Below are 27,926 nucleotides of genomic sequence, written 5' to 3' on the forward strand. Positions count from 1 at the left end.
GCTGTGAGGTGCCAGAGCCTGGACCAGGCTGCCCAGAGCGTGTGTGGAGTCTCCTCTGGAGACATTCAGACCCATCTGGACACATTCCTGTGTGATCTGCTCTGGTGACCCTGTGTTAGCAGGTAGCTTGGACTGGGTGGTCTCCAGAGGTCCCTTCCAACCCCAGTCAGTCTGGGATTCTGTAATTCTGTAAAAGTTGCTGGGAATGAGAAGTTTATTCGAAGTATCCAAGCTTGCTAGGCCCCATGATGAATCACTGCCAGAAATGAGATTTAAAGTACTGTCTGTAGAGCCCTTTTCTCCCTTTTCTCTGAGGAAAAGGGCACCTAGGACAGGTAGTGACCCCAAGACTCTATACAGATGCTGCTTGTGAGCCTTCTGGTAGCTTAAATCTAAATAGTTTGCAGTTGTCCAGGCTGTAACAAATACACTGAGCCCTCTGAGATTTGGCAGCTGTGCACATAAAATGCCATTTAAGGACTTGGGCTTCGGGAACAATAGTACAGAAGCTCCACGCTGTGATCTCCAGTACTGTTCCATCTGAAAAATGTTGGTGTTTTTTACAGGTCACTCCATAGAAGTGTATCTGACTCAAATGGTAGGCTTGTCATTTAAGCAAAATGGGCTGAATTAATGTCAAATACTAATACATTTGATTGGTTTTTCCTTATTTCTCTATTAATTTGAATTTGACAAATAATGTTTCTGGTAATTTAATGTACTCCTTCTAACATGACAAAATCAATCGCAGCTACTTTCCAGTTAAAAAAAAAAAAGTATTATCCTTTAGTCAAAATTATTTCAACAGTTAATGTTTAAACTGTATTCCCAAGTGCAGCATCATCTTTTATAGTTAAAAATACATTAAATATAGAAAGAATGCATTAATGGATTTGTTAGCATTGAATCAATTTGTCTTAACTCTTTAGATACGGTCAATTTCTTCAATTGACTGAAATGCATGATCTAGGAAAATAATCATAAAGATGTATTAAAAATTCTAGATCAAGTGCTGCTAATTTCCAGCTCCAAACACTAAAGATTTGTGTCATAAAATTACTGAAAATCAAATGATGAGTTCTTTGCACTGAAAGTAACAGTCACTGTTTTACATTAAAAAAGTGCTGGAAAAGTATAAAAAAAGCTATAAAAAGATTAAATCAGAAAAGCACGTCTGCAGAGCAATACAGTGTTATGAAACCTACCACATTTATGCAACATTGATTAATCGATATTTTTTGAAGAGCGTTTAATTAGAGACTGGGCTTGATGACCTATGTGGTTCCTTCCAGTCCTGTGTTCCTAATTAAATGAAAAGCATAACTTGGCAGGCATTGATTATTGTTTTTTTCCTCAGGAAATGAATAACCAGCCACATGCTGATAAAGTAATAAGTTAGGAAAGGAAAAAAAACCCAAACAATCCAACAACATAGCTTGCCTCTATTCTAGAACACACTTCTGGTTTCTAGTTTAAGTGAAACCGAGATATTGCTTGTTTCTGTATTGAACAATGTCATTTCATTAGAAAAACTGCAGAAAATCAGCACTTTATGTTATATTTCTGTCTAATTTTCTGATTTATTTTATATTTAATATATGGCAAAGAAAATCTGTAAAATGGATAATCGACTGCCTCTACCTTGGAAGGGCTTTACTCCTATGGGAGTAATACTTGTTCTGCAAAAACCCTCTAAGTGTCATGTTGGCAAAGCTGTTCATGCAATAAATCCTCGGCAAAACTGGTACCATTGCAGCTATGTTAGTGGGAGACCACATCTTAGGGATTTAGCAAACTTCAGCTATTTATGATTTTTACCTTGCTAATCTAAACGTTACACTATACAGTCACCTTAAACATTAATTTCTAAGCTTTTTAGTATGTTACTAAAAAATTAAGATTGTGATTTGATCTACGGTGTTCTATTCAATACCTGTTTCTTGCAGAAAAAATGTGCAAGAAAGCTTGTAATCGCTGGCTGTTTGAAAGCCAGTTTGTCTGTCAGCCCCTTCTAGTGATTTTTGATTCTGTTGGCCAATTTCAATCAAATTGGAATCAGACTTTTTAAATTCCATTGCTTATGGTAGTAATTATTTCCTTAAATTGCTCTGCTAAACACTAAAAAGATTAAGAAGCATTAAATATTACAAGTAACATTTGATGTGCACATTTTGTCAGGAAAATATGCAGCTTTATGTGGCAATCAAGTTTTACAAGTTGGGCTAATTTAGTGATGCAATTAATGTATCTAGTAATGTTTTCCTTTTCATTCAAGAAACTAGATAAAATTCAGGTTTCCATGAGGGGAAAAAAGTGGTAATGAAGACAAGCCTACTGGATCAATTTCTATTTACAGGGGTGTGTTTCACTTCTGTTTTCCCAAGCAGTGGTGGAATAAAAAAATCAGAAAATCACCCTGCTTAGAAGTCTTTCATAGAGAATACACTACCTTTTATTTTTTTCTTTGCCTTTTCCTGCATGATTCACCTTCAGAAACACCCATTTGTAAAGCAAAATGCAGTTCCTTCCACCGAGAATCTTCAAATTCTCAAAACACGTGTGTTGTTTGGGTGGGGAAAAATCCTTAATTTTCAGTTGCGAATACACTGAAGTTAATTCTGTTTGATTTACAGACATTCAAACCATCCTACAACAACCTTGAAACATGTTAAGTGTGCTATATAATCATATAAAAGAAAATTCTTCGTTCCATACGCTTACATAGATCCGTGTGACAGCCGTTATAAAAAATAAACAGCAGCAAAATAAATAAGGTGCCTTTCATGTGGCTTTGAGCAAAGCCCAGAGGCCACCCAGATCTTGGGTCCCTCTGAGGTCCCAGGGGTACGATAGTGGAAATTCAAAATACCTTTGTTTTCGTGCTACAGGTCAAAGGGGCTTTAAAACAGCAGAGTGAATGCAGTGATTTTTCACATTCCCCATGTTTGCAGTGCAAGTGTGAAGTGGCCCAGAGGAGGGAGCTGTCTCTTAGTAGCTGGATCTGGGTGGAGGGAGCGTGTCTTTGAGCGGCAGAGCTAGGAAAAGAATAACTGGAACATTTCTACTTTAGAAATGGGTAAGATGTTAGAAAAGATACAGCGTTTTCACATAATAGATAGGGAAGTTCGTCCTTCCTTTCAGTTTCTATAAAACCATTGATTCCTACTTTGGTTAAAAATATTATTTTACTTTTGCAAACCACAGAAAATTAAAACATATGGAGGTGAGAGTGGTTCTTTATACAAAGTATTTACATTTTAATTTTTATTATGGACTTTACTCTGCAGTCAGTGTGATCCACACTTCTTTATTGCTGTGTTTCAACCATTCTGCACACCAGCCCCACAGTTTTCAGCAGGTATGGCCAGTCATTCTTCTGTGTAGGTTTTTTCTGATGGCAGAAACCAGTGTTACAAGGAGAAAAATAATTCAAACTCTATATGCAAATTCACAGTTCACAAGTAAAATTCTCGTTTGTTCAGTCCAAATATTTACAAGAAAACAGAAACTTCCTTGTGATATTTTTTCAGAGGAAAAGAGGCCAGACTTTGCAACATAATAGAATCCAAAGAGTTGCATAACTCTTGTGGGCGACTATAGCATAGCACAACTGCAATTATATGGGGCATATATAGTAATTGTGCCTTCAATACCTGCCTAATATTCATGTTTTCTGTGAAGGAGTTCAGTGTTCCAGACAAGAGAATGCTTGCATTTCCCCACACACAGCTGTGGGAAGAGAAAAACAACCTCAGCTGCAACTCAGTGTCTTCTTCAGAAAAAAGGAAATTATTTTAGTGTAGAAAGACTTGATACTTCATGACTAGTCATTCAGTTTTACTCCAGTGCCTTAATCCTGTAGAAAAAAAAAGAAAGGAAAATAACACAAAAGTAAAAATTCTCAACTAACTGTAACTATATAAATCCCAATTTCTTTATTTCTTTCCCGGAGCAGGGGAGCAGTTCCCAGCCTTGCCCAGAGACACAAACATGGTGCTGGAGCTGCCTCGCAGGGAGGAGTGGCGTTTCTAGGCATTGATCTTTTCCTGCTCTTAGGCAAAAGCCATAAAGCACAGAAATATAATACCAGTTATAATGGTCAGTGCCAGAACTGCCAGAAAACCTGCCTTTTTGTGCTTTGACTCAGTACTGAGCCATTAACCACCACCTTAGCACCAAGTCGTTCTGTTCTGCTTCAGCTCTTGGCTCACTTGTGTCTGCAAGAGATTTAATTTACCACTTAAACAAATTTATGAGTAATTGTAGAGTCTTCTAGGTGTGTCATGTTTGTTGAGAGATTAGAGCACTGTACAGTACAAAAATTCACAGTAGTAGTGGTAAGAGATTCTCAGCTGTGTCAGAAAGTAGAAGAAATCTGCTTAATGGATAACTTCTCAGGGTACAGGCCTTTGAGTTTCCATCTTTACGAAATTTCTTTGCAGATGTCAGCAGTAGGGGCAGGATTGCATTGTCACTCTTCAGAAAAGTCAAATACACATAACTCCTTTTATCTCCTGAGCTGTTTCATACGATTTGCCTGGAAATGGCATTGTTTTCACTCCTGTGCGTGTGTAATATCCAGATTGGCTTTGTTGATCCACACTCTAATACGGCAGTACTCCAATACTGCATTTTTAGGCTCTACAACTAAATGACAGGAATCTTTAAATTTAAATTCTCCCTCTCAGAACGGGTATGGAGGAACAACTGCTACTAATGGAAGAAAAAGGATCTTTATTACCGGGAAAGCCACGTTGCCTGCCCCAGAAGAGCCGACAGGAGCAAGGCGACACGGTTGTCCCAAGCGGTGAGTGACACACGGCGCTGCATTGTCACAGGCTGGGAGTGCGTCAGGCAGACTGCTCAGCACTGGTGCTCAGGCCCAGCTGAGCTGCTGTAGGACATTGTCACCCCGCCTGTTTGTCACCCTATCCCCAGGGGAGTCCCCCTGATTCCACCGCTCCTAACAATGTGGTTCATATGTCCCCCAGTGCTGCATGGCAGACTTATTTTCTAAAAAATCAATACTTTGAACATGTGTGGAAGCAAGTTGATATTAAAACAATGCAGAGTTCAGTTTAAATCCAAATGTGGCTTTTTTATTCAGCACTAAGGTAGCTTTTTTCTCTGAAATTTTAACCTTAGATTTGTGTTTTTCTCCCCACAGCTACCCATATAAAAGAGGTGCTGTGCTTTCCGTGGCATTGGGTCGCAGCCTGGCTGCCTAATCATTCAGAACTTCTATGTCTAACCCTAAAACTGTTAAATAAGGAGCGGGTTCATAAAGTATAATCTACTATACATAACATTGATTTTTAAAATTTGTATTTTATAAATTTATTTTAATATAAATATTATTATAATTTTATCGATCATATTTTATCAGCCATACATTCTTGCTTTTGAATGCCAAAACATGATGGAGAGCTCCCAGAAAATGAAATTTTCTTAGTTATGTTTTTAGGTTCACTAAAATAATGTAATTACAAAAAGCTAGAGAGCTGCAAAATCATAGCGATGCAAGTCAGAACTTCACAGAAATGTGGGCACATAAAACCATCATCACGTTATATGTGACCAAATCTGCCCATTCCTGGCAGCTGCAGCAAAGATTTAGCAAGAGCAGCTCAGGCATTTCATTTTCCTGCTCATTTTACTATTTATAATTCGCAGTTTTGTAACCGTAATCCTCCGTTTCCATTTTTAATTCAGGCATTTACTTTGGGAAAAAATTAGCAGCCGTTAGTACCCCAGCTGAGGCTCGTGTTTTAATTATAAACACAGGAGCCTCCACATCGGGGGCGTTAATGAGGGAGGGGAATAAGCAGCTCCATAAAACATAGCTTTAACGATCGGGATTTCTCTGCGGAGAAAGCGGCGTCGCTTGTCGGTAGCAGCTATTTTAATTAACCGCTAAGAGAATTCTCAGACAGAAAACTTTAATGAGCCATGAGCCGTGTGAGGCGGTGCCGGTGCCGGCACCCGGAGGAGCGGCTCCCCCGCCCCGCGACGTGCGCGCCCCGCCGCTGAGGGCAGCGCGCGCTGCGGGTAGGGTGCCAGGCGGGCTTCGCTCTCCCCACTGCGCATGCGCCCGCCTACCGCGCCTGCGCATGGGGCGGTCCGGGGCGGTGCGCGCAGGCGCAGTTCCCAAGAAGGGCACATTTTGAGCCTGGGCAGCTTTCCCCGTCGGGAGCTGCTGGAGGGAGTGCGGTGTTGCTCCGCCAGGGGAGGCCGGTGTTGGGCGGGAGGGGCAGCGCGGTACGGTCGGGGTCTGGCGGCGGTACCACCGGCACCTGCCCGCTGAGGCGCCTGCCTACAGCCCGCGGGGGCACCGACGGCGAGAGGAGCCCCCAACTTTGCTCCGCCGCAGGAAGTCCCTCGAACCTGGCCGGAGTGGGGCCGGGGCTCCTCCGTCCCTTCCCCTCCGCGCCGTCTGGGGGCGAAAATGCCGAAGAAGAAGCCCGGGCCGATTCAGCTCAACCCCGCTCCGGATGGCTCCACCGTCAACGGGACCAGCTCTGCAGAGTGAGTGAAGCCGGTTTGGGGGTGGCCGGGGCTGCCCCGCACCCGCTGTCCTGCATCCCTGAGGTGACGGGCGCGGCCGCCGCAGCCGCCGCCTTCCCGGGGACCGGCCCCCGCCGCCGTCTGCCGGGAAAACCGCGGAGCGAGGCGGCGAACGGGCCCCGGCGCTGCTGGGTTCGCTTCTCCTTAAGCCGTCTCGTTTTCCGCCGGCACGGCCTCATTTCCAGAAAAATCAAAGTTATCGATTCCGGGGGGGTGCGCGGCCCCTTCGTGGTGGCTGCTGAGAGTCTCCTCAGCGGATTAAGTGGGTGATGTCTCCGGCAATAAATAAGCTTCTGTCAGATATGAAAGGTAAATAAACTGAGGAAAAATGATAGAGCAAAACTTGTATAACTCTCTTCTTGTAGTCACTAATGGTGTTTGCTGAGTTCTTAGATTATATGATTATCTAATGAGTGTCAAATTTTACATTTCTACCTTTATATTTCATAAATATATGTGTGGGAGAAATAATATTGAAAATCCCAGATTTGTAGGAAAGGTGTTTTTTGTTTGCCTCCTCCTTGTCTTAAACCAAACTAACGCTAGTTTCAGTAGATCTGTTTTTCAGTAATTAGCATGTAGCTCTAGGTGTATCAGGGATGTGTGTTTGGAGAAAATGCTTCTGGGCATTCCTGGGTGTAATACAAACATTACACTGTATAAATGTGTGGAAGGGAGGTCTGAGCTGATCACAGGTACACTTGAGAAAAAAGGCATAATATTGAATTGTTATGTGTTGCTTATGAAGCCTCTGAGCTTATTGATCTGGGCAATTCTCGTGGCTTCAGTCACACACACACAGTGCCAGCACCCTACAATACTGAAGGGTTATAAAAGGAATTTCTTTAAGGTTAGCAGGTCTGTGCTCACCACTTAATTTTTATCTTAAGGTGACGGACTAGCTCTTAACAGAGCCTTGATACAAAAATGCGTCTTGGCGGAATGGATTCCTGTCCCTGTATGGTCAGTTCAGCATTCTCTTGGATTTGTAAACTGAGCTCAGGTCTGCTCATGTACCACCCTGACACACTATTGTGGGGAGACCTACAAGTCTTGGGCTTTAAAGTGCTCTGCATGTGTCATTGTTGCTGCATTTTTCAGACAGACTCAGATCTCCTTTAACCACCCAAACATCTTTTAAAATATAAAATCAGCATCTAGCAGCTCCAGCTGTGACATTTCTAGCAAGCTCTTTTGATGGTTAACTTAGAGATGAGCTGTTTAGAGAGTATTCTTTGGCAGGAGTTACTGATTGTATCTAAGTGTTATGATCAGAAGGTAATGTAGTTTTTGTTCTGGATTGATGGGAGAAAATATTTTTATATTTACCTGTATAGCACCTTCCAGTTGTGGGTTGTTTTTTTTTTTTTTTTCAAAGTACTTGTGGATATGCTGATTTACTCTTCAGGGATCCATATGGCATATTAGTCTTGTTTTATAGAGTAAATCTGATACACCTACCACTTGCTTGTTTGGCTACCTGAAGTCAACCACTGAACATGCAATGTATTAAGTATCCCATTTCTTCACTATTGATTTACTCAGGAAATGTCATTAATTTTAAATCACTTTTACATGTCTAATGCTTGTCAGGAGTATGTGGATGCTCGTGGGAGTGTTGAATCTTGTTTACACAGATGAAACCATCTGGCTTCATTTTCTGTTTTGTATGTTGATGTGTTTGGTATGTGTTTCCCTTAGACTTTTGTTCTCTGTTGTATATAATACCTTATACCAAGGTTTTGCCAGGCTTAGAGATGTGTCAAGTATTTTTAAAAGAGGTAGCTTAGTGAAATTAAACCCGGCAACCTGTTGTTCTCTAAACAGCCAGAATTAATTAATTGTGGAAATATCCCCTCATCCTGCTAATATTAAATCCTCATTGTGAATGATTTCAAATGGCAAAGAATAGTTGCATCAGAATTTGGAAATGTTTTTGGAATTAGAATGAAAACTTTTTTTTTCTTCACTTGTAAGATTGTTTCTTTTTTTTGCCTCTCTGTGCTTTTCTTTCCCCTTTGGTTACTGCTTGAAATCAACAGTAGAGCTGTTTGTCGGCCCTTGTACATTGTCGAGCGTTTCAAGTATGCTATGCATCCGTGGACAACCAAATTAACACTTTCTAAAGCTCTGTTCCTGGTATAATGGAATTTTGGCTATGTGAGTCTCCAGTTTCTCATTTGCTTCCACCATATACAAACCTGTCACTTTGCAAATGATGCTTCCCTGTTCTTTTTCAGAGAAGAGAACCTCTCAAAGAATGAGAAGAGCTCAAATTACTTAGTTAAGTGCAATGAAGACTCAGAGCGAAGTGGTATGATTGCTGCCTGTAAATGCATGAAGGACCTAAACATCCATAGGAAGGGGATTATTTAGGCCTGAAGGCAATGCTGGCACAAAATCAAACGGGTATAGATTTGCCGTCAGTAATTGTATGCTGGAATTCAGAAACTTTCTAGCTGTCAGAGGTGGAAGGTTCTGTAGCATATTCTGATGGGTATTTGACCCCCAGAATCTCTTGCTGGTTTTAAAATATTGACGCTTAGTACTTGTAGGAATGAGTGTATATGACATGTTGACTTTCTGGCAGAAAGGAAGGGGAGAGGGAGGAAATGAAAGAAGGGGCTGGATGATTCAGGACATCCTGCTTTCTATTCCTGTCTCGTCCTCTGTATTCATTCTTGTTTGGTGATGGGAACTCATTGATGGGAGCAAGAAAAAGCGTATAGCATGAGGTGTAGGGCTTTAACAAGTGTGAGGAACATGAGGCCTGGTTCTCACTTGTGTGACTTTTTATTTATGTATGTATGTATGTATCCTGGCAAGGTAGGATAAAGGACAGTTGAAGTACTGGCAGTTTAATTATATGTATACTGAATATTTTAATGAAAATTTCACAATGTTTTTTCCCTGACAGCAGTTTTTGTTATTTGTAGCACTTACTTTAATTATTTGTACAGGATGTTGTGGTTCTCTCTTGGGCCTTCCAAATCCCCAGCTACCCTGCTGGACAATAGAGACAACTGAATAAAAGATTTTCCTGTACTGTGAGCTTCACTTCTGGTTTTGACGCTTCCTGCTGAGAAGCAGTTGCAGAGAGGGAGTTGAACCTGCACTGCTGTTCTTGAGCTCCCTGTTGCTTCAGATCGTCAGAACGAAACCAAGATGATGTTGGCCAGCTGCAAGTTTAATTTCATTCTGGTACTTTTGGAGCTGCACAGCTAGACCTGTACAATGGTTTTGCAGAGAAAACAGGGAAAACAACCAAACAAAAGTGAAAGGAAATTAATAAAAGGGAGTCTTCTCTTACAATTGAGCAAGCTGGGATAGTTTACTCTCTTAATAGCCAAAAGAAAGAAGAACAAAATATCCACTTTCTGTTCCTTTCAAGCTTCTGACTCCTTGTTCTTTTGGATATGACAGTTGTTATCCAAATTTGGTGTTTCTCTAAATCCAGGGTAGACCCAGAACATGAAGTAGCACCTCTGCAAAGAAGCAGGAGGGAGGGGGTTTCAAGGTCATTCCCCTTTCTGTATCACAATAAGTTTTTTGTTCACATGAAAAGAAAGTTACTTTATGTCATTCTTTAATTACATCTTTACCAAAAAAAGGCAGAGGGAAGGCTTATATTTCTAATGAGAAAGTTAATTTGATATAGAATGCCAGTGAATATAAGATGCAACTAGATTTTTAGCATGACAGATAAGGGCATGTCTGATGGTCTGTAGAAACTGGGCTGAAAGAGAAGTTCCACTGTCTTGTCTCAAATAAGATTTTTATATTGAGGTATGTGTTTTAGGTGTGGATGGTTGTTTGGAGTTGGTTGGGGTTTTTTTCCATCTGTTTAAAGAATTCCAAAATACACAAACTGTGTATGTGTTTTAGCAACAAATGGTATCTTCCAAGTCAAGCTTAAACTGTGGTCTCTGCGCTGGGAAGACAGGGCCAAGCAAACCTCAGACGGGTCATAGCGAGTGTAATATCGAGGATGAGCAGAGCACAATTATATTCTTGGCGAGGAGGACTAAGAACAGTATGAAAGAACACGTCTGGTTTGTGTTTAATTAGATAAAAATATAAACAAAAAAGCAGGGAATGGAATTTGAATCTTGAATATGCTGTGAAGAACTAGGTCTTTGAGAGGAGTTAAAGAAGATTCTGTCTATAGGTCTTTTCAGCTTAGGAACTGTATTGTTTTTAAGGGTACGGCCTGAGAGTCTGAAGACAAGTGGGGGTGGTAAAGGGCTCAGCAGGTGTGATGCTGCTATGACTGGTGGGCCTGGCGCCCATGATGAGCAGTTCTGGGTTTTCTCTTTTTCTTCAAAAAAAAAGTCTTAATTATAGTACATCTGTGCCTTAGAACTGTTCAAACCAAAGAGGAGCTTTGTAGAAATGGACGACTGGCAAATTCCAGGCATAGGCTAAAAACTGCAGTATTAATTTGTGATCTTTTTTTGTGTTGTTTCTTGCTGTTTATTCTGTTCAAATTGCATTTAAGGAAGCCTCTGAATAGCTGGCATGACCTCTGAGTACACCTGCCCGTATTTGATAGTCAAAGGATAATTTGGGAATTGTGCAAAACTGGTTTTAGCTTCAGCTTGTATTACAATTTGCAAAATAAACTGTTGCTTGCTTACCAGGCATCTTGCAGTTTTCATATTTTTCAATGCCTTTCTCAAGGGAACTCACTTTGGGCTTTGTAGGAGGAGAAAGGCAGATCTCCCATCACCTGTAGTATGGGTTTGTGTTGGGTTGGTTTTTTGGTGTGGTGTTCTTCCCCCCCCCAAATTTGCATTGTAAAATGAAGCAGCAGGAGGGTGCAGCAGAACGACTGGGCTGTTTCCAATAGACCTTGTTCTGAGAGGATTTGTCTGTTTTGTTGGAGGCGAGTTTAGAAGAAACGGAAGGAAGATTTTCAGGAGTTGTTAATTTTAATGCTTGCTGGGTCGCTTCTGCCGGTGTTCTGGGGGGACTTTTTTTTTTCCCGCCTTTGTTTCTAAACCCACAAAGTCTCTGAGGAGGAGCAGCCCCTCTGTGGAATTTCTTGGACTTTAGGGGAGCTTTGTGCCTGTGTGTGGTGGTCTGGAAGATTAGGTCCTGGAATTTTATGACTGATGTGGACAAATAGCAGTTGCATTGGATTTGTATGTGGAATTACTGCAAGCTTATCAATATTTTTAAGAAAAAAAAATCAGAAACTTTGATTTTCATCCCTTACTAATAAAGGATTAACCAAGCTTACAAATACATGTGGTGTGAGAGAATGCATTTTAGGGAGGCAATCATAAATGCTTTGTAATTCCAAGAAAACGGTGAGCTTTTTGTTATTCCCTGTATTTTCCACATTTAGATTAAAACGTACTCATAGCATTTTATTTAAATGTGCGTGAGCCTGGCATTGTCCTTTATTGAGTAAGAAATAGCATTTTAATAATACTTAAAGCTAACAGAACGTGTGTTCTAATAGTGGAAATTAAGAGCCTGTATCCCCTTACTAACTTCTTATATTATTTCTGATGTGTATACTGAAAATACTTATAACTAAGTGTGCACTGCTAGTACAGAAGTTAATGCAAGTGGCAAATTTACTTGTGCTGGTCTTAATAGGCAGCTTTTAGTTTATGGACATAGGAAATATTTTAAGATGCTTAATACTGAGGTGACAGTAACTACCGAGTCTTGTTATGTGCTTGCGCTTATATTTAAATGTAATGACAGTAATGGAGGCATACTTTAGTTATTATAATGATGCCTTTGATCAAAATGCATAAATCAGTTTAGGAGAGTTAAATAAAAACAGGCTCTAAAAACAGATGTTGCGTTCCAGTGGGAGCAAAGGTGAGGGAAGTGCAGGCTGCAGATACGGATCCAGCCACTTTTCTGTCCTTTACAACACCAGTTCTGCAGATAATTATGGAGGTGTGATTTCCCAGTTCAGCATGTACAAGATCCTGCTGCCTTTGAAGTCCTGTCCTCGCCGTGCCCGGGTCATCCTAATCCTTCTTTTCCTGTGTTGGCTCTGGTGAGTCAGATGTGCATCCTGATCTGATGGAGAATGGACTCACCAGAGAAGCCCAGATTAATTTTTGGAGGGCAGCACTGATGTAGTTGCACGGTGAACTTAATCATGGAAATACTCCAGCTGAAATTTTGCTGTACTTTTTAGTTAATTTTTAAATGGATCTGTTGCCTGTGTTGGTTACTTAGGAATGAATGGCTGGGGGCAGAATGAGGCAGAGCCACCTCCTCTGGCAGCAGCCCAGGCTTTGCAGGATTAAATGACTGTATACTCAGAGCCTGAGAGAAACTATTGAGATACATTGAAATTCAGTAATTACAACCATTTCTGAGTAGCAGATCTTTTAATTGCATAGTCTCAGGTCTGTCTGGAGAGGGACAGATTACCTCTGAGACCTTCCAGTGTTACCCAGTAGCCAAGGAAGGCTTAAAAAAATGAACTAAGGAAACCCAATATGCACTTGAATTATTTATTTGGCATAACAACAGTGCTACTGTTGTTGATCTGGGCAAAAGGTCTTTGCTTCAGCACTAACTGAAAAAAAACAACAAACAAACAACAAAACAACAAACAAAAACCACCCGGCAAGATGAAAGTTGTGGGGTATTTACATAGGACAGGAAATACATCAGCCAGTTTTTGAGTGGGTATTAATGTTTCAATGTATACAGGAGAAATGTTTGGAAATGAACTGATAAAGTAATTTTATGTATGCTAAACCTAGATGTTCCCTTTAAATGATTAAGTTCTAAATTTTCCAGTCAAAAAGCTTCCTCCCCACCCCTCCTTGCCTGTGTTACCCTATTTACAGCTGCGTTTGTTCTCCCATCATTGCCCTGGGGATTGACTGGGCTTTATAAAGTGAATGGATTCCAGTGCCAAAACACAAAAATGTCTCTTTGAGGAAGCAACATTAGTTGGCAACATTAGTTTCCAGCTTGTTGAATTTGAGGGAAGCAGATTCTTTCTTCCGAAGACTTCTTAATTATTTTTTTAACGGAAGGAATGTTGTGGGTTGTTTTTTTTTCTGAAGACTTACTAATGCGTTTCTAGAAATTAGTAATCAGATAATTTCTGATTTGATATATGTTCAGTATTACTTAGACAAAATCTCAGCTGCACTTTGGAATGGATGCTCAAGGCTTTCTGCCAGTCAGTGCCCACAGGAACTGAACAACTGGGAAAGACAATTTGCTGCTCAGTATCTGCACGAACATCTGTTGAGAAGCTGTTGTCATCCTGAGTTTTGTCTGGAGAACAGGAGAGTGGATTTCAGCAGAACTTCTACCTTCTGGCTTTCGCCTGGATTGGGTCACCTCCCTGGCATCCAGCAGATGGAAGGACAAAGTGGGTGACACATGCAAAAGGAGTAAGAATGGAAGCAGATTATTTTACTTTTCTGCAGCCTGAGAACTAGGACAGAGATATTGCAGCAGTGTGGGATTCTTTGGATGAACAAATATCATCTTAAAAATCTATTTATGGGTTTTTAAAGCATTAAAACTTCCTGGCAACAAATCTTTCTTTCAGTGTTTTTTTTACAACTCAGCATTGTTCTGTGCTTTTCTAGAACTTTTTGCAATGTGGTCGGAAGATGAGTCAGCAGATTCAATGTAGCAAATATAGCAATCACAGAATGCATTGTTTGGGGGGAAATATTCTGTCTGGATATAAATATGTATGTATTAATATGTGAATATTTCTATATGTATACAGTCTATACATCTATTAAGTAAAAATTACTGACTTCTCCCACTGAATGGCTATACTGCCAAGTGTTCTGTGTTATACACTCTATCCATTTGAAATGTAGGCAAGATCTAAACCTTCCAGAGCTTTCTCTCAATCCCAGTTGTGAGGTTTTTTGGTATGTTTTCATCTGTACATTCTGGCAATTCTTCCCTGGTCTCTGATGCGTTAACTGCAGCTTTGGTGAAATTTGTGCTTCTCCTTGTCAGCTCTTGCACAGAAGGCATCTCAGTTCTAATCCTGGCTTTTTCATGGGCCTTGTAAACCAGTACTGTAACTTCATCTTTTTATTATTGTAGTGTCTCTCAAAGGCTGTGTATCTATGACATAAGGGAATTGTGAAGATACTGTTACCGTTACTATTGCATGTATTTACCCCTTGGTTTTATCATTAAATTTAACTCGTAGTTCAGAGGCATAAAACAATGGAAAAGCAGGACTTGTGTAAATACATGTTGGCTGATGATCAGAATTTTATAACTTCTATTTATCCTCTGTATTGTGTTTTAAATACATGATAAATTCCTTTTTCTGTTCATAAGGCAGTGTTAATTGCCCTCTGGTTGTGTGTAGTGCTGGCTAGGAAAAATCAGTGGTAGATGCACAAATATTTATGAAAGGGAGATCCAAAACTTGGGTTTCTGGTTCTGGAGATTCTATTCTTGAATATATTTGAGAAGGCAGAATGTGAATTCAATGCTACAGTAATTCCTGAGGAAGCCTTTTAACTGTTGGGGGAAGAATAAGGAAAAAAAAGCCAAACAACAGTTAGATTGTTTTGCCATAGAGCTAAATATGCGAGCGGGGTGTCTGAGTGTCACTGGCAGCTGCTGCCAGTGGGAGAAAGGGCTGGAACTGGAGTGGGGCTGGAGCAGCTGCCAAAAAACCTGATGGGAGGAGGCACCCATGGCACAAATCCGCTATCTGCCCATTTGTGCCACTGCTTGTGTCTGTGGCTTTACTCTCTTGAAGCTCTGTCTTCAATTCAAACATGTTGCTTGGTGTGCTTTGGCTTATTTAAAAAAAAAAATAGTCTTGAAATGTTCAGTGGGATATTGGTTGGGCTAAAGAAAAAGAGGGAGGAAGCTTAAAGCAAAGGTTCCTGCCCACCAGCTCAACATATAAGGAGTTTTTGAAGTTAAGTTGTTCCCTTGGTAGGAGACTTGAAGTCATATCGCATGTTTTCTTTTTAAAATTTGAGGCTTTCAGATTTACAGAAGTGACAATTCTTCCATTGAATTAGTCTAGCAGGATACTTTTTGGACAGAACAATACTTCTCTAATGGTTTAGTTTTACATACTTTGACTAAGAAATAGATTTTCATCTGATAGTCTGCCTCTTATTCTTACTGGGTAATCTTTTTCTGGCAGTATTAAACCTCAGAATACACCCGACTGTGTCTGTTGCGTGATGAAAGTGGAATGGTATTTTCTGATGTTGAAGTTCATGCTAGAAATAAGCAGGTGTGTTGGGCAATCATATATCCCACCTAAAGGGTAATTTATGATGCACCTCTAACATGTTGCAAGAATTGAAAATAAGCAGGAATTGCGAGAGTGTGTTTTTTCCCAAACAAGGCTCCTTTGCACTTACAGTGAGTTTGGATCTTTGTGAGTTGTTGGTTTAACTGCAGGATTTGAGAGGCTGCACTGGAGTGAGCCCAGACAGACACACCTGTGCTGTGAGCTATGTGGCTACTGCAGTTACTTTTATCTTCCATGTGAACTATTCTTTGTTAAAGCAAAAGCTAAGTAGAAATTTGTCTGATTGCCCAGGTTTGGCACAGTCATGCAAAATAGTAGTCTGTCGTTTCAAAACTGCAGAATATCTTTGTGTTCCTAATGCTGATTTCAGCTCCCTGGTCGAGGCTGTTGGTGGCAGTGAAGCAGTGAGCGAGCTGCCTCCTGCCTTCTCTGACAGGTGTGTGGGCTTGGGGAAAGCGTCACTGTCACTGTTCTGGAAAACAACCCCCGAGCTGTGTCCTCATGTGACAGGAGATCTGAAAGTGAATGTACTTCTTTATGCTTTCACTCACGCTAATTGTTCCGCTTGCAAAGCTGATAGTAATAACTTTAACAGTAATTTGTCAAATAGTTGTTCAAAGACTGTCAGACTTCTTTTTTCTTCTACCTTTTTTTTTTCTTTTTTTTCTCTCTTAGGCTTGAGTACAGCTTTAATTCAGCCTTTAGGACTAAATATCTGATTAACTTCTTACTAATGTGAATTAAAAAAAATGCCATAAGATGTTAAGGCATCTCTTCCAGGAGCGCTTTCTTCAGTGCTGGGGTGGTTGCCCCTAAAAGCGTGAACTGAGGAGTCTCCTCTTGCCATCTGCCCATTTTTGTGTACAGGGGGAGAGCACTCAGAAGAATCTGTTATTCTTCCCTGCCCAACCTGTGTGTAGGAAATTGAGGTTTGCTCTGTGTCTCCTAACTCAGTAATATGTATCTGCGGTGTTATAGGCACATGTTTACAGTGGTTATAAATCATGGGGGCTCTGATATTTAAAAAGAAAGGTAATGTGAGGAAACCTGCGACCAGACTCAAAACGAAAAGTATTATGGGCTAAAAAAGTGACCTGGGAACCTGATGGAGTGATGGCATCTGTGACACATCTTGTCCATTCAGGAGTTTGTGGATAATGCCACGTGCATCCTTGGGAACAGAGAACAAATATTTAATCCAACAGTAACTAGAGGTGTTGCTGTGCTCTTTCTTTTGTTGTTATTGCCACCCAGTATTATTTTTTTTGAATCATCCATTTTTGGCCATTGTTGGGAGGTGAGAGACTGGGATACATGAGGCAATTCTGAAAGTCCGAGATGAGCTTCCATTTAGGTGCGGTGGCATTGAGTCTGAAAAGCTCCCAGTATCTCTGTGATCCTCCTTGGAAAACCTTTCTCACCTCTGAAATTCCACAATCTGTCTGCAGAAGGAGTGGATGTGTGTTCCCCAGGGTGTCCTGTTGCTGTTGTCTTCTGGTCTCTAAAATGGGCCTTTTGCAAAGTGCAAGTTGCAGTAACGGAGGAGTTTCTCTGTGCGCATCAGACGGTCGCTGTTTTGGGGGGAGGTGGGTGTGGTTGTGTGTATTTGGTAGGAGATCACACTCTGAAGTTCTGTTTTGCATTCTTTTTAAACTTTTGAAGTGACAGAAGTGCTGCGTGACTCGGAGGATGCTGTACTGTCAGCATATTCCTTGAGTAAAAAGGAAGAAGTAATGTTGACTTAATAGAAAGGATCCTACCTGATCAAGTGTGGATGGAGATAATTCCCCGTCTAGAGCACCTGGTACCTGGTGATGTACTTGGAGGGAGTAAACAAACAAACAATTCTCCCCAAAACTTGCCCTGAGTGTATATATTTTTGTTTTTTAGCTTTCCATTTAGTCTGGAAGAGGGAGATCTTGTAATAATTGTATCTGAAGTAAGCAGATTTTCTGCTGTGGTGTCATCTGCTAGTTATACAGCTTATTTATCCATATTTATCCATTTCTGCTAGCCAAGTAAAAATATATTTATTGATAGCATTCTGTGAAATTACACCGTCTCTTTAACAAATGGAGAAAACAGCACTGACCTCCCTGTGGCTTCATTCAGATGATCACGTTACGAAAGCTGGATTCTTTCCCTGGTGCAGTATGTTTAGTATGTGCTTGGCTTTAAAACTGATCACGATAAATTAAATGATAACCTGTTGCTTTAGAGTAGTGCTTGAAACAGTGGAGTGCTGAGGTGGTTTGATCATTTCCCCTCTGGCAAAGGCGTAGTGCTTTGACAGTGAAAACACAGCTCCAAGACTGCAGCAGGTAATGGTGATGAATTTTAATAGGAATCTTTGTCTCTGAATTAAAGTTTTATATAAGATTAAGTAACTACTAGTGCTCCTTCTGGAGGCAGATGTGAGCACAGTAGTGTGCTGCTACTTTTAGCTACCAAAGCCTCCTTAACATTTTTGTGGTGTCCTAGTGATGAACTGACTTAAATATTCCCTTTTCTGTTTTTTGTATGTGTTGGTTTAGTTTAATTTGTAGAACTTCATATGCAGTTATGTACTTTTCCACCTGTTTTGGTCTGTGCTTCGCACTGCAGCCTGGCTGGATGCTTTTCTGTGGTGAGGGTCCAGATAGCAGTCATAGTTATCAGTCAGGGGGTAGTTTTCTTACAGTAGTTCAAGTTCAAAACTGAAACTGCTCAAGTCCTGCCTGTTAGAAATACCGGGAGTAGATCACCACCGACAATTTCAATGACATAAATCCTATATTTTTTTTTTTTTTAAATTTATCTATTTACATTTGAAATTGATTAATATTTAGTGCTTCAAGCAAAGGACCAGAATGAAAGACATCAGTTCTGTTCTGGTTTCAAGCAGCACTGACAAACTACACTGGCCCAGCGTGAGTGTTTGGTGAAACTTGCTCCCAAGCATTGCCTGGTAATCTCATACTTGAACAATTAAAGTGTCAGAGTAACAGACTGACCAGAACTCACCTTTCCATCAAAGGGCTCGTTCTGCTTCCTCTGTTTAATTCTTCTAAGCATTATCACTTCCTAAGTTAGCTTAACAATTGCATCCTGTCCAACATATTTAAACTGATAAATGAAGTAGGAGTGTGTCATTGCTTGAACTGTCAGAGTCATCGTGTAGTAAGGAAGAGCTGTGAATATTTATATTATTTTTATTCACCTCAGTTAAACCTTACATGGAGTCAGACCAAGCTTGTTATCCTGCCTGGGAGGGCATTGAGGGTTTCATCTCACAATTCTGTCGTTCTGTTGAGTCTGAGTGTTATTTGTTGTTGCTTCTTGAAGAGTCAACCTTATATATTCTCAACTGTCCGGCACCTTGCAGGGTGTTCGGATAATGTCACTTTGTACAGCATGTTTCGAAAGTGGACACTTTATGAATGATAAATAAAAATAGCTTTCTGAATTATTGGCGAAAACTTAGTTTTTTTAATGGGAAGTGGCTTAGGCTCTGAAGAAGTAGATTCTGTTCCTCAGCCTTTTCATCGTAGCAACACTGTATCCCTGGGAGCATGACATTAAATTTGGCTAAACAAATCAGGTATTTGCTGTTAAATATTTACTCTTGCAGCAACTTATTGTTGCAGTTGGAAACCGGGAATTTTAAATGATCCTTTAAGTTGTTATATTATTGGAATGAAGCACTTTCATGGGATCTGAAGTTATTAAAAAAGAATCTTACTGAGAGACAGAACTTGTTTGTAGTGCCAAATTTAACTGCTGTTTAAAGTTTTGTATTTCTATTTTGTATTGCTTGATCATGTTAAACCTAGATTTCTAGTAGATGGGTGTTTAAACAAAAGACAAATCTAGCTTGAAACCTTTGGGCTGTTTCTTTTCTGCAGTGAAACATAAAAAAAAATTGTATTTCCAGTGGCTGTATTTTTAATGTATGTTTGGCTGTGTGTGCTGACTTTGTACTGATATATAAATAAAAAGCTTCTGAAGTAGGTAAAACATTTAGACAAACTCTGTAGGAGATTACAACACAATCCTTGAAAATGCGAGACTAAAAATAGTGTGGAATGATATGCTGTGATTCAGGAGATCTGCTGAGTCATTAAGCCGCTCCTGCAGGTAGCGAAACTTAACATGTGTGAATTTGGGCGGAACATCAAAGATGGGGAAGCTGGCTATCATCTCTTTGTTTATGTCATTGTTTTATCTGGAATAAAATACTGCTTACTTAAATCAGTTACAATAAGATCTGTCTCTTGTGGGGATGACTGTACAAGTCAGGTCCTTCTATATAATGGATATAGGTGCAAAAATGTAGTGGGTTTAATCTCTGACCTCAGTGCTTTTCCTCTTGCACCACTGCTGGGTAAGCTCAGACAGCTTAATAATCATCTGTTCTTTCTCTGCTGTGCAGGACAAATTTGGAAGCACTTCAGAAGAAGCTGGAAGAACTAGAGTTGGATGAACAGCAACGAAAGCGCCTTGAAGCTTTTCTTACCCAGAAACAGAAAGTTGGAGAGCTGAAGGATGATGATTTTGAGAAGATCAGTGAGCTGGGAGCAGGGAACGGTGGTGTGGTCTTCAAAGTGTCTCACAAGCCTTCTGGTCTCATAATGGCAAGAAAGGTGCGTGCCTTAAAAACAGGAACTTAGGGATGATTTTTATTAAGGAGGTTGTCTTATAAAATATAGTGACTTCATTTGGAGGAGTAAGTGGTGTTGAAACACACACAAAAGACTTTTCTATGCAAACTTTCAGAGAAGCTGATGTGTTTCAAAAAAATAGGAAAGATGGCATTTGCTTATCTTAAACTTCCCAGGTGTGGTGGTATTTTTTTTTAAATAGTGTCCCATGTGTTTATAATGAAAGGATAGGCATTAATTATTGCCTGCACCCCCCCCCCCCCCACCTTTTTTTTTCCTTTCCCATTTTGACAATTATGGTCTCTTCAGCTGGCTATATATCTTGTAAAGAAAATGTGGTGGGCTCACTCACAAGTCGAAGGCCCAAACGTTACTGAAAGGTATACGGTAGGGAAAAGTGACAATATGCTGTATTCTGGGCCATAAGTTTAGAGGAATGGAAAAGATATAACCTGTCCTAAGATCTTCCTTCTCAGCTGCAGATCAGAAAAGGGCCTCTGAATGATACTGAAAAACATGAGAACTCCAAAAACTGAGAATGAGGGAATACACTGGAGTACAGTGACATCTCCTGTTTTATAGTTTCATCATGGGGTGCAGGTGGCTTCTTCTTGTTCTTCTGGCAAGAGTATTTTTCAAGAATTCGGCTTTCTGCTTTACAACCATTAGCAGTTGTGACCTAGTTTATAAGACAACTGAGTTTTGTTGTTAATGGAACTGACTTGATGTTTCAGTTCTCATTTGGTTTATGTGAGGAGCTTTCATTTCCTCTCAATATCCCTGGGAACCAAATACAGAAAGGGAGATGCATCTGTGATACTGCCCAGTTGTTTCTGTTTGGGCACCTTGTGCCATTTTTCTTCCAGGAAAAGGTTCCTTGTACTGCAGTGGGTGGGATGGCAGGATTGGGAAACAGAGCCTGGCCTTGGAGAGGGATAAAACACAGATCACGCTCAAATCCCAGATCCCATTATTACACTACACTGAAAACTTCAGTTTTTTAAATTGACAAGTTGCAAGACTTCAGTTTTGGTGGTTTTTGTAAGAAGAGTCCACTGTCATCTTCAGCCAAACTAAAGGAAAATGTGATTGTACTGACACTTTTAAGAGTAATTGTGCTCAGTGCACTGGCGGCTGGGAGAGAAGCAAAGAAAAATGCCTGCTTCTGAGGGGGGAGAATTACAAAACACACAAATCTCTGAAGTTTCCTTCAACTAAATAAATTTAATTGATTGTTTTGTTTTGTTTTTTTCCACCTATTGTGGGTTTAACAGGAAATGCTGCTGCAATTCATTAATATTTGGGGCAACTGAGATGTTTTCTGAACTGCAATTTTTCTTTCATATATTGACTAATGTCTCTTAGTCTTCTCTTTCACAAAAGAAACAGACTTCTTGTTTGTATGAGAGAAACAGTCTAGCGGCACAGAGTATTTTACAGTCTCCCCCTTGCATTTAGATTCAGTTTGGGGAGTTTTTAATGTGAGGTTCAGCTTGTTTCTTCCACTAATGCTTCACAAACACCTGTGCAGATATTTTTCAGCAGCTGCTTCTGAGTCAGTTTGGCTCTGACACGTTTCCTTTAGATGTTTGTTCATGGCTTTTCTTCAGCATAAAGAGCTTCAGTTTCTAAATGATGGGAAGGAAACAGATACATGAAGAAAATGTGCTGGAACAAAATTTTTCTGGTGGATGAGTATTTTGTGAAGAGATAGAAATCCCATGTTTTGTAGCATAAATAACTTGTCTTGAATAATCTCTTATGCTGTGAGGAGTATCTCAAAATAATGTTATTGCAATTGTATGTTTAGGAATTTTGGTAATTTAGTTTCTTGTCATAATCAGAATTTGAATTCTTGATAAAATAATAGGGGTTTTTGTCCTTCTGAGTTGAGAAACTGTACAATCTCATCTGTTTTGTAATAGATGTTTGAAAGTTTCTTTTGGTTGAATTTTGAATTGAAGGAAGAAATTATCTACAACTCATTTGGAATGTTCCTATTGCTCCTGTAGCTTTCAAATATGAAAATGTATCCTCTTAGAAGAAGTCCCCTTGGTAAACTTGTTGCTTCCTTGTAACTTTTTGTAATCCATGAAATGTCGCTGCTGATTTGTTATTAAATTTAAAAAGTTAGTGCCCTAGATGTTATTTACATTGTCGGTACTTTCAATAGATTATGCCTTAATAGCTGTCATTCATTAACACCTTGCCAAAATAGGAACTTTTTGGCCATTTTTAACAGGAAATAGTTAAAAGGGTTTGGATGTTCTCTTTGAGATGATGTGGAGGCAGAATGCTTGGGTAACATGGAAAACCTTTCTTGGTTTACATAATAGAGTTTATTTTAGGGATAACTTCCCTTTCTTTTGCTCTAAATCTGGTATCTTTCATGGGTACTGATGTTTCAGTTTTCTCATGTTGTATTGTAGTGTCTTCTTTTCCCTTTGCCACTAAGAAAATGAGGATGGATTACTTTACAGTTAAGTCATGGAATAATTCTGGTTGGAAGGGGCCTCGGGAGGTCACGTAGTCTGAGCTGCCTGGAGCGATCTGATACAAGACTACTCAGGGCTTTATCCAGCCACCTATTGAAAACCTCTCTGAACAAGCCGTTCCCTCTAAATGGCCCTCTGCCTCTAAGAAAATAATAAGAGTGGGTTATTTTACAGTTAATTCATCTAGAGATCAAGCCGGCTATTCGAAACCAGATCATCCGTGAGCTGCAAGTTCTACACGAGTGCAACTCTCCATACATAGTGGGCTTTTATGGAGCTTTTTACAGTGATGGAGAAATCAGCATTTGCATGGAGCATATGGTAAGTACGTATAGAACTGTCTTAGTCTGAAGTTATTAACAGACCATTAATGCAAAACCAGTGTGTCGACAGGACGTAAGTTAACGAAGTAGACCTTTCTGCACTAAAAAATAATCAAATACTGTATTTCAGATTTGCTCTGCAAATCTGAGGTTGGGGTTGATATGATCTGTTTTATCCCCTTCTCCAATATCTGCTTCTCTGTAGAGGTGTAAGATGTACAGTTTGCTTCTCCTTTATCCATGATCTGTGGTGTTGAAAAACATTGACCCAGTTCTGCTACTTGTTCTGGTTTGGGTTTAGTTTTGTTTTTATGCAGAATGGACCAGATCACTCCCATACTACAGCTGTACAGTCCTTGGTAGCTATGATGATGAGAATCTAGTTTAGTCTTTAGATGAATCCATATTTTGTCTCTTTTTTGTTTCCCCCTCCACAATTTTACAGAAAACACAATTACAAACACTAGTGCACATGAAATGAACAAGGCCAGAAGGATCTAATATACCTGTGGTGGGTTGACCCTGGCTGGACATCTGGCACTCACCAAAACTGCTCAGTCACCCCCCTCCTCAGCTGGACAGGGGAGGGAAAATACAATGAAAGGGTCAAGATGAGGAAAGGGAGATCACACAGCAGTTATTGTCCTGGGCAAAACAGATTTGAGATGGGGAAATTGGTTTAATTTACTACTCATCAAAATCAGAGCAGGATAATGAAAAAATAAAAACTAAGTCTTAAAGCACCTTCTCCTGCTCCTCTTCCCTTCCTGGACTTAACTGCACTCCTGATTTTCTCTGCCTCCTCCCACAAGTGGCACAGGAGACAGGGAATGGAATTGTGGTCAGTTCATCACGTGTTGTCTCTCCTGCTCCTTCCTCCTCATGTTCTTCCCCTGCTTCAGTGTGGGTCCTTCCCATGGACTGCAGTTCTCCATGAGCTGCTCCGGCATGTGTCCCTTCCACGGAGTCACAACCTGCTCCAGCGTGGGCTTCCCATGAGGTCACAGCCTCCTCTGGGCATCACCTGCTCTGGCGTGGGGCTGCAGGTGGAGATCTGCTCCACCATGGATCTCCCTGGCTGCAGGTGGAGATCTGTTCCACCGTGTTCTCCCTGGCTGCAGGGAACAGCCTTCCTCACCATGATCTTCATTACAGGCTGAGGGAAACCTCTGCTCTGGTGGCTGCAGCACCTCCTCCCTCCACTACTGACCTTGGTGTCTGCAGAGTGGTTTCTCTCATTGTTTTTTTTCTCCGTTAACTATGTTATCCCAGAGGCTGAGCCCTGGTGAGCGGTGGATCTGTCTTGGAACCAGTTGGAATTTGCTTTATCAGACATGGTGGAAGCTTCTAGCAGCTTCTCAGAGATCCCACCCATGTAGCCCCCCCCATTACCACAACCTTGCCATGCAAACTCAATACAACAACTTCTTTTAATACCAAAAATATTTTTAACTGCGTTTCATTTTAATAGAAAAGTACACACTCTTCTTGACATCTGTTTGCCTTTCTCTAACCATATGGAAACAAACCCTAAAAGTAAATTTTCTGTAATTTTAATTACAGGTCGGTCAGGTTTTTTTCCTCGCTTAGTAGAGGATGTTTTTAATAGTCTGAAATACAATAAATCTAAAGACCTTTTTATTATTTCCCTGACAGAACGTCAGAGAGAAACCTTAGTTTTTTTTTTTCTGGAAAGTACATGGGGTTGTTTTAATGCTGGTCTAGTCTTAGGGAATTTTTTAGAAGAAATCGATGGTTGCCTAGGAACGAGCGATCATGATGCAGTTTTTAAGCATGTGCTGGCTGAATGGAAAGCGTGCATACCTCAAAAAACAAATGACTATTGGGAATTGTAAAGTTAGTTTCTCAAAATTGAAAACAATAATGAAAAATATGAAGAAAACAGATTTTAAAAAATGACTGTCTGGGCATTGTTTCACAGTACATCATTAAATGTCACCAATGTGCACATCTGCAGTTGCTAAGAGTGTGTGCGTTGACACATGCTGCAGGAGAGATGGTGGCCTTATAGAATTACATGGAGAAATAAAAGGCCTAAGGAATCTCGGTTTATTTATCAATGAGGAAAATTAACAGGAGTGATCAGGGTTTGTAAATTCCTACACAGGGAATGACCTATCTGACAGCAGAAATCTCTTCAATTTAAGGGAAGGCAGTGCAAGATCTGGTTTTTCAGGGCTGAATCTGAGCTAAGTCAGCCTGGATACAAGATTTAACACACAGAACAATTGATCAGTAGGATATGAAATAGAAAAGGTGGATTATTGAAATTGTAGTCTTAATTAAGCCATTAAGCTGTTGGCTTAATGTGGATCATTAGGTGGAAGTTTTTGGTCTTGTTCTGGATAAAAGATCAGATGAGAATCTCCACTGTCTTTTTCTGTACTTATCTTTCTTTCACTTATTGCCAGTCAAAATTCTTATTTTTAGCAGCGTGTTACAAAACTTAAGTATGAATATGAACAAAAAGTTGGAGGCTGAACTTGAAGATTGAAGTGGTTTATATTTTTAGGCACATAAATTCAAAATCAAATACATAACTTTGCTTAGCAGCAGGTAGTTAACAGGCAAAAGGACGGGAAACTGCTCTTGAAAGACACTGAACGTTGCAGCCAACACGAGGCAAGTGAATCATGTTCAGCCTGTCCCAGGGTTGGATCTAGTCCTTGGGGAAGGGAAAAAGTGTTTTTCTGTATGAAATCTGTTAATATACTGGTGTCTCAGCTTAGGCAGCTGCCCAGAAATGCGGGCTGGTTATACAGGGGATTTATATAGACTTTTTTTTTTTCTGTTGGTATATTTTTAATTGAGTGTGGAGTATGTGGGTGTGGTTTTTAGAAAAAATACATGACTAAATAAGTATTTATACACTTTCCTTCTCATAACGGTTTTAGATTTTACTCCTCAAATAATAAAACTTGGCATAGATTCTAGCTTTTTTCTTTACATGTATAAATGGTGATGAAGACTTCCAAAGGATGGGTGAAGGCAGAAGGTCATTACTTTCTCAAGCTGGATTTTTGTCTTGAGTACTGGGAGGTGTCAAATGCAGATCCAGACAACAGGATATTGTTTTTTAATTCGAGAGATAACTTTCTAATTTATTATTTTGATTTTATGTCCTCTATTCTAGAGGATCTAGAACTTATGCACAAGCATATTGTTGAATCAGTTGCTAAATATAATTTTTTACAGTGTTCCTTCTCAGAAGCCCTTAGCAACAGAGGAATATATTTGACTTTGCTGGGGATGCATGTGCATGCATTCAATTTATCTAAGCTAATAAGATTAGCAAGGCTGTTACTTACCCTGAAAACTTTAAAAACATTTTTTTCCTGTTTTGGTATTTTGAGAGCTGTTCCATATCAACATTCTGTCCTTGGAAGCTGGAAGAGTCACCCTGGATGTGCAGAACTAAGAGAACCCAACTTTCCCTGCGCAGGATTTTGTCGGGGGTTGCGGGAACAGAGATCTGGGTTTAGTTGTTGTTGTGGGGTGGCAGTGGCACTTGTTACATTTAGGAATAAAACATGGTCTTTTCCAGTGTAATGAATTTTTATCCCCATAATCAGGCTCACAAAATCTTCTACACTCCTTCAGTCCTCCTTGCTCTGTCTTTGGAGGAGGAGAGACTCTCATGTGATGGCTGTGACAAGGAGAAAATGCACGTTGTTGCATTGGTCTGAAAGTTACAGAAATCTGTAAAATTCCTAATGCTTGGTCTACAGCTGTTTGTGGACAGTACTTAACAGGAGCTAAACCATGGAAATAACAGTATTGAGCGTCATTGTATGAAGTGTTTATTTGAGTGGATGTTGTTCCTGGCCAAATGTTTGTTTAAAATAAACATAAAGCTGACTGATTCCTACTGAGGAATGATTTGTTTTTTTCAGATATGTACCATAACAGTATTAAATCAAACATGAAAACTGACTCTTTTTTCCTCACCAAGTTGTCTTCAGGCTATAGTCCTGTTTTAAAGTGTTTTAGAGTAATTTGATTAGAGCTTGACTCTTTGAATATTTATTATTAGGATGGTGGCTCGCTGGATCAAGTACTGAAAAAGGCTGGAAGAATTCCCGAGCAGATCCTGGGCAAAGTCAGCATTGCGGTACGTGCCTGCGTCGCTCTGGGAGGCTGGAAGCGGGTACATTTGTGTCTGTGGTAATGCCAGATCCAGGAAACAGCCACTTCAGGACCGAAAGATGTGGGAAGGAGCAATATTACTGGATTTTTAAGTCTGGTGCTTTCTTTTAAAAAGCAATCTTTGTACATGTCATTATTTGATAGCTCAAGGCATTGCGATGAATAACACATCTATTGTCTTCACTTTGATTTTCCGCTTTCCTATCAGCTTCTGCTTCTGGATGGGAACAAAATTAACATAGTTTCATTAAAAACTTTAAATAATACCTTTTCATATCTATTGTGCAACAAGCTGTGTATGCAAAACTTCCAGTAAGGGTTCAGTTGATTCTGTGTTTCTAGTCTGAGCTGGAGGTACAAATTAAAATACTGGTTTGCAGCGAGTACACTTTGGGATTTCTGTTATGTCACATTCAGCTGGAGTTCTTGTACAGACAAAGCATGCAATTATATTTGCTGTTTCATAAATTGAAAATTTTTCTTT

General features: G+C 40.1%; 1 protein-coding gene across 1 annotated transcript in view; it reads left to right on the plus strand.

Annotated features, from left to right (window-relative positions):
- Nucleotides 1–6,116: 6,116 nt before the first annotated feature.
- Nucleotides 6,117–27,926, plus strand: part of MAP2K1 (mitogen-activated protein kinase kinase 1) — a 35,959-nt gene continuing 14,149 nt past the window's right edge. Inside the window, exons 1-4 of the mRNA XM_005511197.3 lie at nt 6,117–6,525; nt 20,229–20,439; nt 23,127–23,273; nt 27,330–27,407. Of these exons, the coding sequence (XP_005511254.1) occupies nt 6,446–6,525; nt 20,229–20,439; nt 23,127–23,273; nt 27,330–27,407 (516 nt within the window). The 5' untranslated portion in view covers nt 6,117–6,445. The remainder of the gene's footprint in view (nt 6,526–20,228; nt 20,440–23,126; nt 23,274–27,329; nt 27,408–27,926) is intronic.

This window comes from Columba livia, chromosome 11 (genome assembly GCF_036013475.1).
Source record: "Columba livia isolate bColLiv1 breed racing homer chromosome 11, bColLiv1.pat.W.v2, whole genome shotgun sequence".
Lineage (NCBI taxonomy): Eukaryota > Metazoa > Chordata > Aves > Columbiformes > Columbidae > Columba > Columba livia.